Below are 16262 nucleotides of genomic sequence, written 5' to 3'. Positions count from 1 at the left end.
AACACTTAAATTGCTTGAACAATCCCTGGTTACATATGCATTAAGATGTAGGCTTCGCATTAAATGATGCGCAGACCTCATGTAACAAATGATCCTGCTGACATTACACACGCAAAAAGCTTCATACATAAATGCAACACAACACTTTACAACACCGCAACACAACTGAGTTTTCATGATCTGCCAAATTCTGTTGTCATCTCCTAGGATGCTGTTATGCTATAGATGGACAATGACCATTTTTGCTCGAAAAGATCACAAAAACATAGCTGCACAGGACAAAAACACACAAATCACTCTGTTGAATAGCTGCGTTATTTACACGTAACAGGAGGTGGTATACTTAATCCCCAATGTAGTACTTCAAAATACAGGTTAAAGTCAACTGTTAAATGGGCAGAAGAATAATTATGCCTCACCTCTTCCCAGTTTGTATTCTTTAATTATGTATCTCTAAGCATAAAAAACCCTCTGCATTACCATGTTATTTGGACTGTTTCCTGGATTTACTATGAAAGGTCTGAACTAGCTCTCTGCTATATATTTGTCTAGAACATCAGTAGCATAGAATCAGCTACAGCCAGTTTTTCATGCTTCATTTCACCAGACACAAATTTATACTTTTGTAGTTTAAAACATACAATCTCTAGCAGGTTAATTTTCCATGAGAATAGATTTTATCTGAATTTTCAGTATTTTGAACGGTATCTAGCCCAACCCAAAGGCTTAAGAAATTTAGCTTATATCCTACTAATACATTGATCTGTGAAAGGGGAACATAAACACAAAATTGTTGGATATGTATCTCAACACAACTTCGAATAACCAAGAAGACTGAATTAAAGGCTGGTAAAAAAATGATAGCGCTATCTTAACGTGATAGAATCGCATCACAACTTTATCTGAACAGAACTTAGCTTACATGGTAAGTAGAAACCATTCTGTTAGGGCAAACAAAAACTGATTTACGATGATCTAAAAAAAGTGAAAAGGATTCTGAATTTCAAAAGACAAAGAAACGAGACAGACTCGTATTTATCACATATAAGCCTATTTTTCATTTAGGCTTTGAAAACGTAAGATGCACACACATAAATATTTGTAGTGGGTTGACCCTGACTGAGGGCCAGGTGCCCACCAGAGCTGCTCTATCACTCCCCTCTTTCATTAGGGGAGAAAAGGTACAACGAAAAAACAAACTTACGGGTCGAGATAAGGACAGGGAGAGATCATTCTCTAATTATCATCACGAGCAAAACAGACCAAACTTAGAGAGGGAATTCATCTAACTTATTACTAAGCAAAACAGAGTAGAGGAATGAGAAATAAAATCAAATCTTAAAACACCTCCCCCCACCCCTCCCATCTTCCCGGGCTCAACTTCACTCCTGGCTTCAACCTCCGCCCCCCCCAGCAGCACAGGGTGACAGGGAGTGGGGGTTACGGTCAGTTCATCACATGTTGTTTCTGCTGCTTCTTCATCCTCAGGGGAAGGACTCCTCTCATCGTTCCCCTGCTCCAGCGTGGGGTCCCTCTCACGGGAGACAGTCCTTCACGAACTGCTCCAGCGTGGGTCTCTCCCATGGGGTGCAGACCTTCAGGAGCAAACTGCTCCAGCGTGGGTCCCCCACGGGGTCACAAGTCCTGTCAGCAAACCTGCTCTGGCATGGGCTCCTCTCTCCACGGATCCACAGGTCCTGCCAGGAGCTTGCTCCAGCGCGGGCTTCCCACGGGGCCACAGCCTCCTTCAGGTGTCTCCACCTGCTCCGGCGTGGGGTCCTCCACGGGCTGCAGGTGGAATCTCTACACCCCCTTATCCTTCCTCCATGGGCTGCAGGGGGACAGCCTGCCTCACCATGGTCTTCACCACGGGCTACAGGGGAATCTTGCTCCGACACCTGGAGCACCTCCTCCCCCTCCTTCTGCACTGACCTTGGTGTCTGCAGATGTCCTTACATCTTCTCACTCCTCTCTCTGGCTGCAAAAGCACTAACTGGTTTTTTTTCTCTTTCTTAACTATATTATCAGAGGCGCTGATTGGCTCGGCCTTGGCCAGCAGTGGGTCCATCTTGGAGCCGGCTGGCATTGGCTCTGTCAGACACAGGGGAAACTTCTAGCAGCTTCTCACAGAAGCCACCCCTGTAGTCCCCCCACTACCAAAACCTTGCCATGCAAAACCAACACAATATTTTAGCAAACAGTTTAGATAAGTAATAGAAACACAGGAGGTCTGTTCTTGGAGGAAGAGTTTGTTCTTCTAAAGCATTCTTTTTGCTATTAGTTTGGAACCTGACAGTATCTTCAAAGATTGAAAATAGAGGCATTTCATTGAGCAAATGAAAACCAACAGCTGAACCAGACTTACAGTTCATAATATTCAGGTTTTTATTTAAAAATAAAGATGAAAAAAAAACCCCTTATTCTGTAAAATAACTGTAATACTAGTGGTAACCTGGGTCTAGTCATGAGAGAAGTATAAAGATGAGAGAGCTAGAAACAAACTTTGGATGTAGATTTTCTGTACAGAAAGCAGCAACTCTGCTGAAGCTGTTCTTTTCCTGGCTTTGTAGACTGGGACTTCACTGGTTGAAAGGAATAGGGCAGGGAAGAGATACAGAGCTTTTCTATTAAGCACTGACCTTACGGATGTACCCATACAAATTTCCTTAAACTCATCTCCTGCAGCACATCAACTAATTTTTCTTCCTAGTGTACTACAAGATTTGCCTTAAATAAGATTTGGATCAGTCACTAACAAAACTCACAGACAACAACTATGCCCCCAATGACCGTTTTGAACCAGCCCACTCCTGTCACCCAGTATACACCAGATTACATGCCAAGACCTCAGGCTACCTACAGAAGCTGATAGGTTGTGCCCTGTCTACTCTGCAGTGTAAGCTGGCACCTTACTCCTGAAAAAAGGAAAACAACTCCACAAACAAACAACAAAAACAACCAGCAACAGTTGAACCCACAAAGGCTTTACCACACATTCTCCAAGTATTTCCAAGCTGAGCATGTTTAAGTCTTTCCCATTCTAAGACTCAGGTGAAACTGCAAACTCATTTAGACAAAACACAGACCTTTTCTACTCCTCTCCCAGAGGCTGCTGTAAAGAAAGACTCAAACTAGCTATGTGTTATAAAACAACTTATTTATACTACAGAGCATATGTACCAAACATATGAGAAAGAAAGCATCTGAAACTCAAAATTCTTCTAATCAGTGTAAGATAACAATAAAAATGCTTGGAATATATACATCAGTCTAAGAGTAAGCATAACACTAACTCCAAGGGGGGAAAAACCCATCACACTAAATCCCAGATAATGACCTATTACAAACATTTTACAATTAATTCATAACTTCTCTCAGAATGCAGTCACAATTTTCGCCACTGCCTAAAAAGAAAAATCCAACTTGCATCTTTCTTTTAAGCTTTCAATAGTTGGGCCATTCCGAGTACAGAAAACACCATGTGATGAATTACATTCTGGATGATTCATCAAAACTTTCATATGATTTTTAATTCATAGCTTCTCCTAGTTTCTCATTAAATCTCATTCCACAAGCAACCCACCTTACTCACACCAGGGGACCTACATTCTTTTGCAAAATCACCACTCGGACCAAAAACCTGCAGTGCCAAGACCCAAGGGAGCTATCCTGTCTCCACAGCTGCTTCTAAGCTAAGGAAAGAGATAGCAAGCCCAGCAATACAATCCTACTCTTAATTAAGGGAGGGAGGAGCAGGAACAGTATCGCTAGCTTAAGCATCATACCTAACTTTGAGTGTGTTTCATGGAGTTTATTATCCTGATTTTTGGTTTAAATAGGGTGCACGTAAAAACCACCCAAACAAAAAAAGGTATTTTTAAATATACTTACCTTGCACCATTATTTCTAACTACTTCCACTGTTTCACCAACAAAATACCGATCCTTGACATAAGCAAAGATTTCATCACAGATCTCATGAAGTCGGGAGCGATGGGTAAGGGTGGCCAAGTAGAGAACTGGAATGATGAGTGCCTCTGGAAAACTTTGAAGATTATGTCTGGCTTTCTTCTCCGATTCTAGTGCTTCCTGATACGTGAGTCCTGGTTTACCTGTGACAGCACAGCTCCACACAAGGCTGTTGCACAGAATCGTGCGTTCAAAAAAATCACTGAAAAGAAAGGCAAGGGGGAGGGAAAAGAAAGAAAACGGTTGAGTTCCAACTAACATTTTCAATTTGCTCACAATTAATACAGCAGCAAATTTCTTTTACAAGCCTGAAATACTAAGGCAGCTCTACTCCTGCAAAGGCTGTAGATAATCAAGGGTTATTTAGCACTTCTTAGCCACAGCATGGTAAATTGCTATTGTAAAACCAAAGTCTCCTCTCACTACAGACTGCAGGAACAGCATCAAGACCTAGAAGTGCTGCAAACAAATATTCACGTATAAGAAGCCTTATGCATAAGAATAATCACACTGAGTTTAATAGGTGTCATATCCTCCTCACATCCCCCACATTTCCACAAATATTTGCCAGAGGAGGGTCTAAAACTGTACAAACAGAAAATATCCTTAAGATCACAGAAACATGTTGAAACCTGAATAAGTTTCAGATTTTGAGTGCCCTAGCTCACAAATGAGAAGATGGGAGAGGTAAAAAATTAACGTCAAGTAGTTCTCTAAATAGTTTTTATTCCTTCACTGTTTGCATTGCTCTTAGAAAAAGCATTAAACTATTTTTTCCTACAGATTCTTCTCCCTTTGTTCTATTAGCAAATATTGGTTCTTCTCCTTCCCTGTATTTCCAATGAATGCTAAAATTACATTGTTGTTATTGCTTGCTTACTAGTTATTATACTGGAATCAAGAAAGAAGAGCTTTCATTAGTCAGTATCTGTCAATTCTTGACAGGTATCAGAAAAACAGCAGTTTGTTAAAAAACTTTCTAGATTAAGTAGATTATGTAGCTATTCACAAAACTATGTTAAAACATACCATAGACTATGGATCAGTGATCGGACAGCAAAGTAATCTCTCCATATGCCCCCATTCAGACAATGATTTTTATTTGCCTGCCTTTAAAAATCTTAACAGATTAGTATTGATATGTATGCAACACACAACATGACAAATTGAGTTTTGTTTTGCCTTGTATCAGTTCAACATAGTTACTTCAAGGCAGACACACTGCATGCTACACGAGCTACCTATACTGAAGTTTAATTTCTTTAAAAAAAAACCTACACTGCACAGTGTTCTCCTTTTTAAAATGATACAACTGTTCAAATCATTTCTAGTAACGGAGTTTGAAAATTGGACAGTTCACACTTGGAGGTTTTTTTCTTTAGGCTCCCTGCAAACTCAAGCTGGCAAACATGCATCAGTTAGACTGATGCAGATGATGATGTTCGCTGCAGATGGACAGATGAACCATAACATTTTGCAAATGAAAATGGCAACTCCAGACTGAGGACAATGGATGGTCCTGGCTCAGATAATCCTTTCTGTATGAGCACAGGATTCCTCTGAGTGAGAGAAAGATGCTTTAGGGAGAATACCAGCTGCAAGAAGGGGAAAAGGACAGAAGAGGAAAAGATATTATCTGAATAATATTTAACAGCTACAAAATTTCAGATGTGTTTATCACCTGCATCTTCTTAATATATTTGATAGTACATGGGTCTAACACTCGTAAGTAATAAGGAATAATTTGGGTTTGCTTAGTCTAAACAAGAAAAGAAGAACAAAGGAGAGAGAATGAGAGAAATTATTCTTCAATATATGAAGAACGGATGGCTGTCAGTCATTCTTTGTGCACAGGACAATACGCTTTTTTTGTTGTTAACCATGGTAAATCAGTATCTTTAAGGTACAGAATAGTCAAACATTTTAAAGAACACATTAGACTTTTTTTTTTTTAAGGTGATAGAATACATAAAACATGATCTCTTCAGGTCTCTTCCTGCCCCACATTTCAATACTTCTGTATTAGATTCACAGTAATTTTTAGTAGTCTTACTGACTTCAATGGATAAAGAAACATTTACTCAAATATTCATGCAGCTCTGTGTGTGTGTGTCTACATATATTTTTGTGTCTCACATACCAAAGAGGTTCCTGACAATTATCTTTAGTCAGGAAAGAAAAACACACCCTAAGAGTTATTAAAAAAAAATGTACCAGAACATAATTTTCAAAAATCATGAAAGTAAAAAGAAAAAAAGGGAGAGAGAGCAGAGAGGGAGGGAGAGACCAAGGTTGATGCTGACAGTGTCCCTTTAAGAACTGCTGTTATTCTTTGTGAGGGGACACCGGGCAGTCATGCTATTTAAAGCAACAGCATTGAACTTACACCAAAAAAACAAAACAAAACAACTTAAAAAAAACCACCCAACAAACTCCTCTCTAAAATTTTTTAATCCATGATTATTTGAAGTGCAAAATTCTAAGATTACTTTAACTGAAATATATCTGAGGAAAACATTTTTCTATTTGCATACAAGAGTATTTTGTGTATCTAGTTTCATTGTTGCTCATTTCCTCTTTTGTTTTGGGTGGATTTTTTCCCCCATGAACTTACAGGGAAGAAAAAAAATTTTGCAAAAAAAAAATTACATTCAGTTTTGAAAGCATTATTTGTCTTTAGCTAGTCATTACACATAGCACATCAAAACCATCTGTGGCTTAGTCTGTTAACACAGTTTTATTGCAATGTTTTAATGATCTCACTTTAACTTTGAGAGAGGAGAAAAGAAAATCCCAACAGTATAGCAGTGGATTTTTTGTAGCACTCTTTCTGTCCCTGTCTCTCTCTGGTGCATGTCACACAAAGAGCAGACACAACAGGTACCTAACCAAGACAACAGTAGTAGTAGCAGCAGTGATACCCTTTCTCTTAAAAAAGGGCAATAATGCACTTGACCATATTCTACATTCAACTTAAATTCACAAAAACAAGTGCCTCTACTGCTACATCACATCTGAAGCCTTATCTACATCTTTATCTAAGGTATTACGGTCTTTGGGGCTTCCTCACTGGTTCAAGATCTCTGTAACTCTTGACAACATGGAGAAGGAAGTTCACACGAAACATGTACACAAAGCTCACTTGCGTATGGTCCCATCTGCCTGCAAGAAGTCAAACGGGACTGCAGTGCCATGGTGAAGACATCCACATCAGTTCAACTACTCCAGGAGCAGAGACTAAGAACTGAGTTGCCTTGTATTAGTACTTAATGCTGACTTCTCAGCTGGATGTCTTTTTTCATTTAGATTTAGTTAGTTTTCCACGCAGGGTAAGCTAAACAGCAAAATTATCAGCACATCATTGAGAAGTAGTTTGATACATACTTAGTATTTGTTAGAAGGTAGTTCGATATTTGAAGTTGGAAATAAATTACTTGCAGTTTCTGTGCTGACTGCACTTGCAATGGATATAAAAAACCAATCTAGAAATGACAGACGCCTTTTTCTTGAACTAACCAAGTATTCCCATTGAGTCTAAGATCTACTGTATTTTAGTGTGTTTCAAGAACGTGTTTGTTTCAAACCATTTACTTTCATTCATTTTCTTAGCATATACTACAAACAAGTTGGGGAGTGGGTTGTTGTTGGTTTTTTTTAACAGAAGAATTATATACTGGAGAATGTCAAATATCCATGTTAACTAAGTGATATTTTTGAAAGAGGAAAAAGCAGGGGGGGAAAAAAAAAAATCTATGGAATGGCTAATTTGTAATAATTATCACTTTTATTCCTGAAGACCCTCTCAGCCTCTAACATGTAATCTAGATAGGCTGTGGAATCAGGGTATTCACAGAAAACTAACTCTGCCATTCTGGATTACAAAAGCATTCTTGTACTTTGCCTGTCTCCAGCAGCAGCCAATAACACATATTACAACATAATGCACAAACCAACCAAACAAAACAAACAGAAAGATACATTTATTCCTTAATATTTACAGATTAATATGCATTAAGGAATACATTAAAAGTTTATATACATTAAAAGTTTATGAGTTTCTCTTCAACAAAACAGAAGAATCCACCTAATTTAACTAAGGACACTTTAAAAAACCTTTTAAACAGACAGATCTCTTTTTGACTGTAACCAAGAATTCCACCAGTCAATCTATAAAGAAGTTTCACTAATTTTTGAAGATGCAAAACTGCTCTTTCCCCTCTGTGTTTTAGAATGAGGAACATTCCTACCACTGTATCTATACTACTTACCATTTTCTTTTTCAGGCTGTCTTCACAAGGAAGACCTCCCATACTTTAATAGTAGCTTTCACCACACATCTATATCAACTTTCACAGACAAGGTGTCAAAGACTGGTGGTAACATCCCGCTGGTTTAATGTGTTTCTCATGCATCACATACATCTTGTGCATCCCCATACTTGCTTTTCCAGCTACGACTATGGCTCCAGAGACTCTCTTGTTGGTCTGGCCCTCTAACCAGGATGACAACCAAGCATGAAGAACATCAGTTCCCCTCACTGCTGTTAGTGATAAATACAACTGAACACTGCCACCTCACTGCACCCCTTTTAAGGGTTATGAAATTATGCAATGGTATCTTAGATTAAGAAGGAAATACATTCTTAGTGGGAAAGTCACTTTACAAAATACTAGTCTTGCCAAATTCTCCCCACATAATCATTTCTTATGTAGAGAAGAGTAATACAAATGTATGATTTGTACTCATCTCTACTAAAGCTGCCATGGGCATGAAAGAAGCTTTTCAACACTAAGTTTGTGCTCTGTAATAAGAAAAAAAAAACCTACCAAAAAACAAACAAGAAAGCAACTTAACTGTTTCTAGTAATTAAAAGTATTCACACAGTTAAGGAAGAGGGTGAATTCAGGTTACCACATGTATCTAGCCCGCTTGATCTAGTCAGGCTATAATTTTTAAATTCTCCCCTCAAAAAAAATAAAGTTTTATTGCAAAAGTAGATTCAGAGAAGCCTGATTTAGACAATGGTTTTCTTTCATGAAACAGCTAATACAATTTTTAAAAAGTGGGTCCTCCCTATCCCTATTAATCTAATTGCCCTTGCTTAGGCAAAGAAATTGGAAATGTTGTTTTCAGAAGACATCAGCTATTGGAAGCAGCACTTTGCAACCAGCAGAGACAAGGATCAATGTCTTTAAAACTTGCTTAAAGATGACCCTATGTCCTCCAGTAGATTATGCCACAAACAACTAACATTAATCTAAATTTACTCATCTGTGCTAGGACACCTTGCTAAGTAAAACATAGTAAAATTTTCAATCCAAAGCATCAATTTTACCCAACCTAACAAAAAAGACAAAAAACAAAACCAACACACACACCCAGCCATACACAAGAAACAAGCATAGCAGAGTTTTCTGCAGTTTCCCCAAATACCATATTCTAAGCCCTGACCTCTGAGCTAACCACTGACGTTTCTAGGGATTGCCTGTGTGAACACAAGTCTAAATTTATCCCTTAATTTGTGAACTTTGGTTATATATGGAATTTGGTCTTTCGTATTTTCTGTTAGTGACAACATCCTTGCAGTGTAAATAAGCCTGTCAGAGTACTTAGAATATTCACCAAACCCTTTGAGAGCAGGGAGATACTTTAAACAGATACTTTTCATGCTGAAAGTTTAGCAAAACTACACGTACCTGAAACGTATTTCAGTGCAGTGTCAACAAATACATGAGAGTCATCTAATTATGTGATAGTAGTAATTGTAACCAGAAAAGCAGCTTTCAAAATATTGGAAGCTGGGGGAGGGGGAATTAATTCCTACAGAGACAGGAGGCTGTCAGTTCTTGCTCGTTAGGTTCTTAAATGCGCTATAATGAAAACACTCCTTACAAAACTTTCAACAACATATTCAACACCCCACTTCCCCCCCCAGAGTATATCGTCCTGGAAACAGTAAGGCATAACCCTCCAAAGTTACCTAATCCAACTTCTTTAAAATTTTATTAGGTAAAGTGTATTTGAGTAAGAAAAACAAGTCTAAACACGAAAAAGATTTAGGTGTGCTCTAATTTCATATGCTGCAAATGAAAAGTATTTCAGATTTAATCTCATTAGTCTGCACGTCTTAAAAAAAAAAATTTGGATGCAGGGGCCTTTTTGTAGGCGGGGATGGTGCTGGATCAGACTGGGAGGTGAAAACACATACATTTATCAGCTTTTGAAAACGTCTCGCTAATTACTTTCTGTCCATTGTTCTTACAAGCGATTAAAGTAAGCGGCAGTAAGTTCGGGACTATCCGTGCAATACGCTTTCAGCGGTTAGCGACAATTTCACAATTTCCATTGGTCTTTTTACACACGGAGAAAGAAAAAAAAAAAAAAGGAATAAAAACAAGGGACGGAAAGAGAGAGAGAACGACCTCCCTAGAAAGAGAGATCCTGAGGGGACAGGTGTGCCCGCCCGGTTCCAGGCCGGGTTTAACCTCCGGTGCCCGGCCGGGAAGGGAGGGCTCCGGCTGCGGACCCGCGCCCCGCCGGACAGGTGCAGCGACCCCCGCGCCCGGGCCGCGCTCCCCCCCCTCCGCCCCGGCCGAGCCGCCGGGCGACAGGGCCAGCCAGCCATTTCCAACCGGGTCAGCCGGCGGCTCCCCGCGGAGGCGGGGCGAGCGCGGCCCAGGGCGGCGCGGCGGCTCTGACACCCCGGCCCGGCGGAGGGCCGACAACAAGGGGTTAACCGCGGTGGGAGCCGGCCGGGGAACCGAGCCCGGCCGAGCCCAGCGGGCTCCGCAGGCGGCGCCCCCCCCGCCCGCCCGCTACCACAACAATAGGGCGCCGGCACATGCCGGGCGGCCGGCCCCGCTGCCCCGGCTGAAAGCGGGCCCGGTGCGGCCCCTTCCGCGGGGCGGCCTAGCGCCGTCCGCCGCCGACACGCGGCTGCCGGCGGGGGCGAGGGGAGGGGGGGAGCCCGGGCCCGGCAGACGCTCGTTGCCGCCCGCCGCCTCCCACACGCGCAACTTTCACTTCCCCGGCGGGGGCAGGGGGACAGGGACGAGGGCGACACCGCGGAAGGAGCGGTGCGGGGGCGGTGTGGAGGGACCCGGCTCCCTTCCTTCCCCGCGAGGGGAGGGGGCCGCGGGATACCCCCCGCCGAGGAGGGGCAGGGATTCCCCCTGCCCCGGGCGAGAGATCCGCCCTCTCCCCCCCCCCTCCCCTCGGGAGGGCACGGGCTCGGCGCCAGCCGCGCCCCCCCCCCCCCGGCAGGGCACCCCGCGGCGCTGCCGGGGAATCCCCTCCCCGCCCGCCCAGGTGTCAGCCGTTCGGGGGTTAAACCGCTCCCCACCCGCCGCCGCCGGGGGACGAAGGGGGGGGGGGGCAGGACGGACACACGGACGGACACAGGCAGGGGGGTTGTTTCTTACTCGTAGTCCCTGAAGATCTCGTTAGTGACCCTGCAGTAGAAAACGCGCTCGTCCGGCCGAAGGTCGGCGGGGGGCTTCTCCCTCACGAAGGGTTTTCGGTGCAGCAGCGGCATCGCCCCGCTCCGCGCTCTCTTCCTGCCCCAGGACTCGCTTCGAGGGGGAAGGAAAAAAAAATAAAAAATACCGAGGGAGTGAGCGAGTGCGGGCAGCTGCGCCCCCCGGCCCGGGGAGGAGGGAGCGGGCCCGGCGTGTCCCTCCCCCCGGGGGAGCCGGAGGAGCGGGAGAAGGCGGCGGCGGCACGGCGGCCTTTTGTGTGCCTGACACGCCGCTGCCTGCCTGGGACTGCGCGCGGAGCGAGCGGCGGATCCTTCCTCCCGCCTCCGCCTCCCTCTCCCTCACAATGGGGCCGTGACGCCGAGCGGCGGGCGGAGGCGGCGCCCCCCGCCCCAGCCGCGCAACGTGCTCGGCTCGGGGATACCCCGGCCGCCGCCGCCGCCGCGCTTTGTCTCCTCCGGCTCCCCTGCCCCCGGGTCACCCCCCTTCCCCCGCCTCTGACCCACACACGCCGGGCCGGACACCAACTTCCACTCCCCCGCCGCCTCCTCCTCCTCCTTCTCCTCCCCGCAAAGCGAACACGCAGGAGGGGCAGCGCCGACCACTTATCTCCTTCCTTCCCTTCCTGCCGGGACGCTGCCTAATGGGGGTTCTCGCCCTTCCAGCCCCGCGCCTCACCCCGGCCCGGCCGCCGCTGGGGCTCCGCCGCCACGGGACAGCGCGGCCGCGGAGCGGGGGGCTGCCGGCCCTCCGGCCTGCCGCGGAAGGGGGCTGCGGGGGTCTCCCTCCCCTCCTGCCCACCTGGTGCGGCCGCAGGCTGCCCTCGCTGCTCGGCCGGCGTGAAGCGCGGTCCCCCTTGCCGCGTTTCTCCCCTGTCCTCTGCCCCCCCCCGGCTCCTGGGAAGTTTTTGATCTACTTCTTCAAGCCCTCAATCAGGAAGAGCTGCGGGGAGGAGCCTTCCCCTGCTCTCCCCTACATCTTTATTGGCCGCTCGGTGCCTTCCAGCGTGTGTCACACAGGAAGACAGCGAGCTACATTATTAATTAATGGCTGAGAGGGCGCATCCTCCATTTTTGAATTATCAACTGGAGATCTCCGGTGCGGCGGGGGTGGGCCGAGGCCGGCTGACCGCGGGGGGGGAAGGCGGCTCTTTCCGTGCGGCGCTGCCGGCCGGGCCGGGCTGGGCTGGGCTGGGCTGCGGGCGGCAGGGCACGGCACGGCACGGCACAGCACGGAGGGGCGGCCGAGCCTGCGGCGCTGCCTGCCCGCGCTTCCTGCCACCGGCATTACCAGCGCTTCCGAAACCGGGCGCCGAGGAGCCGCCGAGCAGCTGGGAACCCACCAGGCGCTGGGAGCGGGAGCGATCCGCTGTCCTCAGTACCTGCCCTGCGAGCAAGGGCGGGCGGGTCTCCGGCAGGGCTGCTCCCTCCGGCCGATCCACAGCCGTTTCGGCGTTTGACAGTGCAATTCCGGACACGTTTCTCTCTCAGTTGCAGCCCAAAAGCCGAGGAGTATGCCGCTCTCAGAGCGTACCGGGGCATACGGATATATTTTGCTGAAAGTGAGATTACATAGAAATTAAGATCAGCCTAAGAGTTGTACGCGGGCCCCTTAACATTGCCTCATTTTTCTCCACTTCACTGAAAATGTCACTACATGGTTTTACTAGGGTATTAATTTTTCACCGCTTTTTTTTTTCACTAATGCATTTACAGTGCCATTGGCAATTAAAACTGGGGTGTTAATTTAATTGTGTTCCTAAGAGTGCTAGCCAGCTTGAAGACATAAAAACAGAAAGTCCACATCTATTACAGTTGATGATCTCAAGGTCCAGCACTTACATGAAAAATCTACAGAATAATTGTAGAAACTCCATAGAACTATTGAGGTGAATAATATCTGAAGGCTGATATCTAAATAGTTTAAGTTGAAAACTTCAAATGCTGTTTCCTGCACCTGTGCATAGGTTGTTTTCTTTACCTCTGCAAGTAAAGGCAACGATCGGCATTGCTGTAGCCTGTGTGACTAAAACCTAAAAGAATGTTTACATCCAATCTATGAATTCCTTTGTTTAAAAAGTGATCGGGTTTTAATCAAAAGCAGTGAGAAATGTTGCTGCTTCTAGATAAGTTTACAAAATATTAAGCTGGAGCTACAAAACAGGTTAACTCCTGAGTCCTACCAGTTTATTTCCATTTGCCAGTTGGCTTCACTTTCAGTTTTCAATTACTTTCTAGCAAAGGGCACAAATGCAACTTGAGTTAATGCATTTCTATCTAACATCTGGTAATTTTTAGCTCGTTTTGCATCAAAACTGTAGAGTATGCCATGGTTATGACATTTAGTGTTGCCAGCTCTTATAATTACAGTGAGATTTTGCAACACTTAGCTTTGTTTTAAGCTCTAGCTCTTCAGCAGATGTGATTAAATTGGAACTTTAGCTCTCCTTAAAAATAATTACATTTCTAAATCTCGAGTTTTAGAGAAAAACTTGAATATGCAAACCCAAAAGTCTCACAAATTAGAAAGGAAATAAAAGCTTTGAGTTTCAAATTTTTGTGAATCTCATAATTTTTAAGGCAGTATCATGATGTTTGGGCACTTGGCTGATTTTGTCATGCTCAGATTGTCAGCACAGCATTATTTTAGCACTAGTTGGTACCCATGAAAAATGCATGAGTTGATAGAACTACGACATCAAAAGCACATTCCCTTTCCCTTTTTGCTCTCTCTTGCCCCCTTTCTCTTTTCTTCTCACCTTTTCCTCCTCCCCTTGTTCTTCCCCCTCATTATTCCCTCGGTGGTTTTCCACTGAACAGACCCTCACTGAAGTAATAGGGTTGCACTACGTTTTCATGTTCTTAGGATACAGAGGAGCAGTTCATTTAGTTTTCACCTCTGAATCCAGCACTGTTCTTTAAAATCCATGAATCCAGGCTCTGATTGTGCTCCCAATAAGGTCAGCAGGAACTAGAACAATTTCTTATGACACCAGTTAATGTCTACTAAGTGGGTGTTGAGACTTCAGTGGAAATTAATTCTGAGAAATCAGGAAAAGGTTACTTTCCTTCTATGGGAATATTTATTGTAGTTTTACACTGTGTTTAATTTTTGCAATAATTTGGGTTTGGTTTTTTACACATCACTGAAAGTACAGTTTTGATTCAAGATACAAGAATGGGATTATTGATGACATTCGATGGAGTAGTTGATGTGGATTTTGCCACAAAGTGGCAAAAAAGAAGCTGCTTTCTTTTTAAAAGATGACTGATAAACTACCAGCCATACTAAATGGAGTTCCCTAGCCAGGGAGGTTGCAGTTCTCATTCATAGAACTTTAAAAATAGTTGTATTGGAAACATAAAATCTTATAAAACACTTGGTCTCTATGCTTTACAAGGGTAGAACAATTTCCTAGGGACAGTGTTGGCCCAGGCTCGGGGCAGCCCCCCCAGCTGCTCCTTCAAAGCTCCTCACAATTTGCAAATGTTTTATTTCTTTTCACTTGCTCCCTGTTTTATCACAGATTTCTTTCCTTGTCCTATTCTACTTCTTCCCATCTTTGAACCACCAAGAACTGCTTTACACAAAGATACTCCAAAATATCCAAAATACCCAGAGAAGCTGTGGCTGCCCCCTCCCTGGCAGTGTTCAAGGCCAGGTTGGATGGGGCTTTGGGCAACCTGGTCTAGTGGAGGGTGTCCCTGCCCATGGCAGGGGGGTTGGAACTAGATAGTCTTTGAAGTACCTTCCAACCCAAACCATTCTATAGATATTCCAAAATATCTATTCAGCTATATCCATTACCAAATAATTCCACGTGACTAGTGTTATTCTAGAACAAGTAGAGCACATGGAATTATTTTACTAGAGTGTTGCCACTTTAAATTCACACCTAACTTTATATTGGAATAACTAATGTTTAGCCAAATCATGTGCTTGGAATCATGCAAATGCAAAAATTTTACTCAGTTTTACCTATGTTATCATGGAATTGGGAGGGTTTTTTTCTGTAGAGTATGTTTAGACGCTTGCTTTTTTGTTCCTTTTTTCCCATAGAGTTGCCACTTTGTTCTCACAGGGTTCAGCTGAAGTCAGAGAAAAACCTCATTGAATTTCTTCATAAAGAACTTCCTTGGACTTTGAATGGCATGCTAGGTCCTCAACTCTAATTTTTGTAAAAACATATGGTTGAAAAGATAAATGTGAAAAATGCACTTATTTGTGTAAATAATTGCTAATGAGTTGTTCAGCTAAATGACATGATATCAAGAATCTCTACCTTTTTCTCAGTTGTATAACATACATGTATAACATGTATGTGAGTATTGACTCATTTTATCGCACTTAGTAGATTTTGGGGGGATAATATCATCCCTTTTATTTCCAAACACTGTTTTGAAAATCCTTCCTTTCCATAATGCAAACAAACTGTAGATCATTTTTTTGAAAGCTTACAACACCCAGCAAAAACATGTTATTTATCCAACTATGCATTTTATAACTCACCGATATAGAGTTTTTCACCTTTTGCCCTTTTGCTGCCACCTTGCTGACCCAATTTACTCTTTTGATCATATATCTTTATTTAGACTTTAAACTATGTGAGCAAAGACAATGTGCTGGTTTTATCAATCCACTCCAGCTGTGGGTAACAGTAACATTTGGTCTATTGTCTTTTACTGGCTGTAAAGCACTATGCTCAGTTTTTAATAACATACTCACTTATAATAGCATACTTGAGTGAAAAAAAAAAAAAAAGGAAGAGATATGCAGATGATTTTTCACAAGGCATTTCATTTTTCTTTCATTCTAGCTC

The 16262-nt window shown here is 43.7% G+C and overlaps 1 protein-coding gene across 3 annotated transcripts in view; it reads right to left on the bottom strand.

Moving 5' to 3' along the window:
- The window catches only part of BAZ1A (bromodomain adjacent to zinc finger domain 1A), a 65920-nt gene extending 53238 nt beyond the window's left edge, over positions 1 to 12682 (bottom strand). For 2 of the 3 annotated variants that reach the window (XM_075753983.1, XM_075753985.1), the window contains exons 1-3: positions 12245 to 12682; positions 11390 to 11539; positions 3892 to 4170 (exon numbers count right to left, since the gene is read on the bottom strand). In XM_075753983.1, coding sequence (XP_075610098.1) covers positions 3892 to 4170; positions 11390 to 11502 — 392 coding nt within the window. In that variant the 5' untranslated portion in view covers positions 11503 to 11539; positions 12245 to 12682. Of the gene's footprint in view, positions 1 to 3891; positions 4171 to 11389; positions 11888 to 12244 lie in introns of those variants that run through there. The other variant, XM_075753984.1, reaches the window with a different exon arrangement.
- Positions 12683 to 16262: the final 3580 nt, after the last annotated feature.

This window comes from Balearica regulorum, chromosome 5 (genome assembly GCF_011004875.1).
Source record: "Balearica regulorum gibbericeps isolate bBalReg1 chromosome 5, bBalReg1.pri, whole genome shotgun sequence".
NCBI classification, from domain to species: Eukaryota; Metazoa; Chordata; class Aves; order Gruiformes; family Gruidae; genus Balearica; species Balearica regulorum.
Note: the sequence above shows the minus strand (reverse complement) of the source record. Positions and strands in the feature narration are given on the sequence as shown.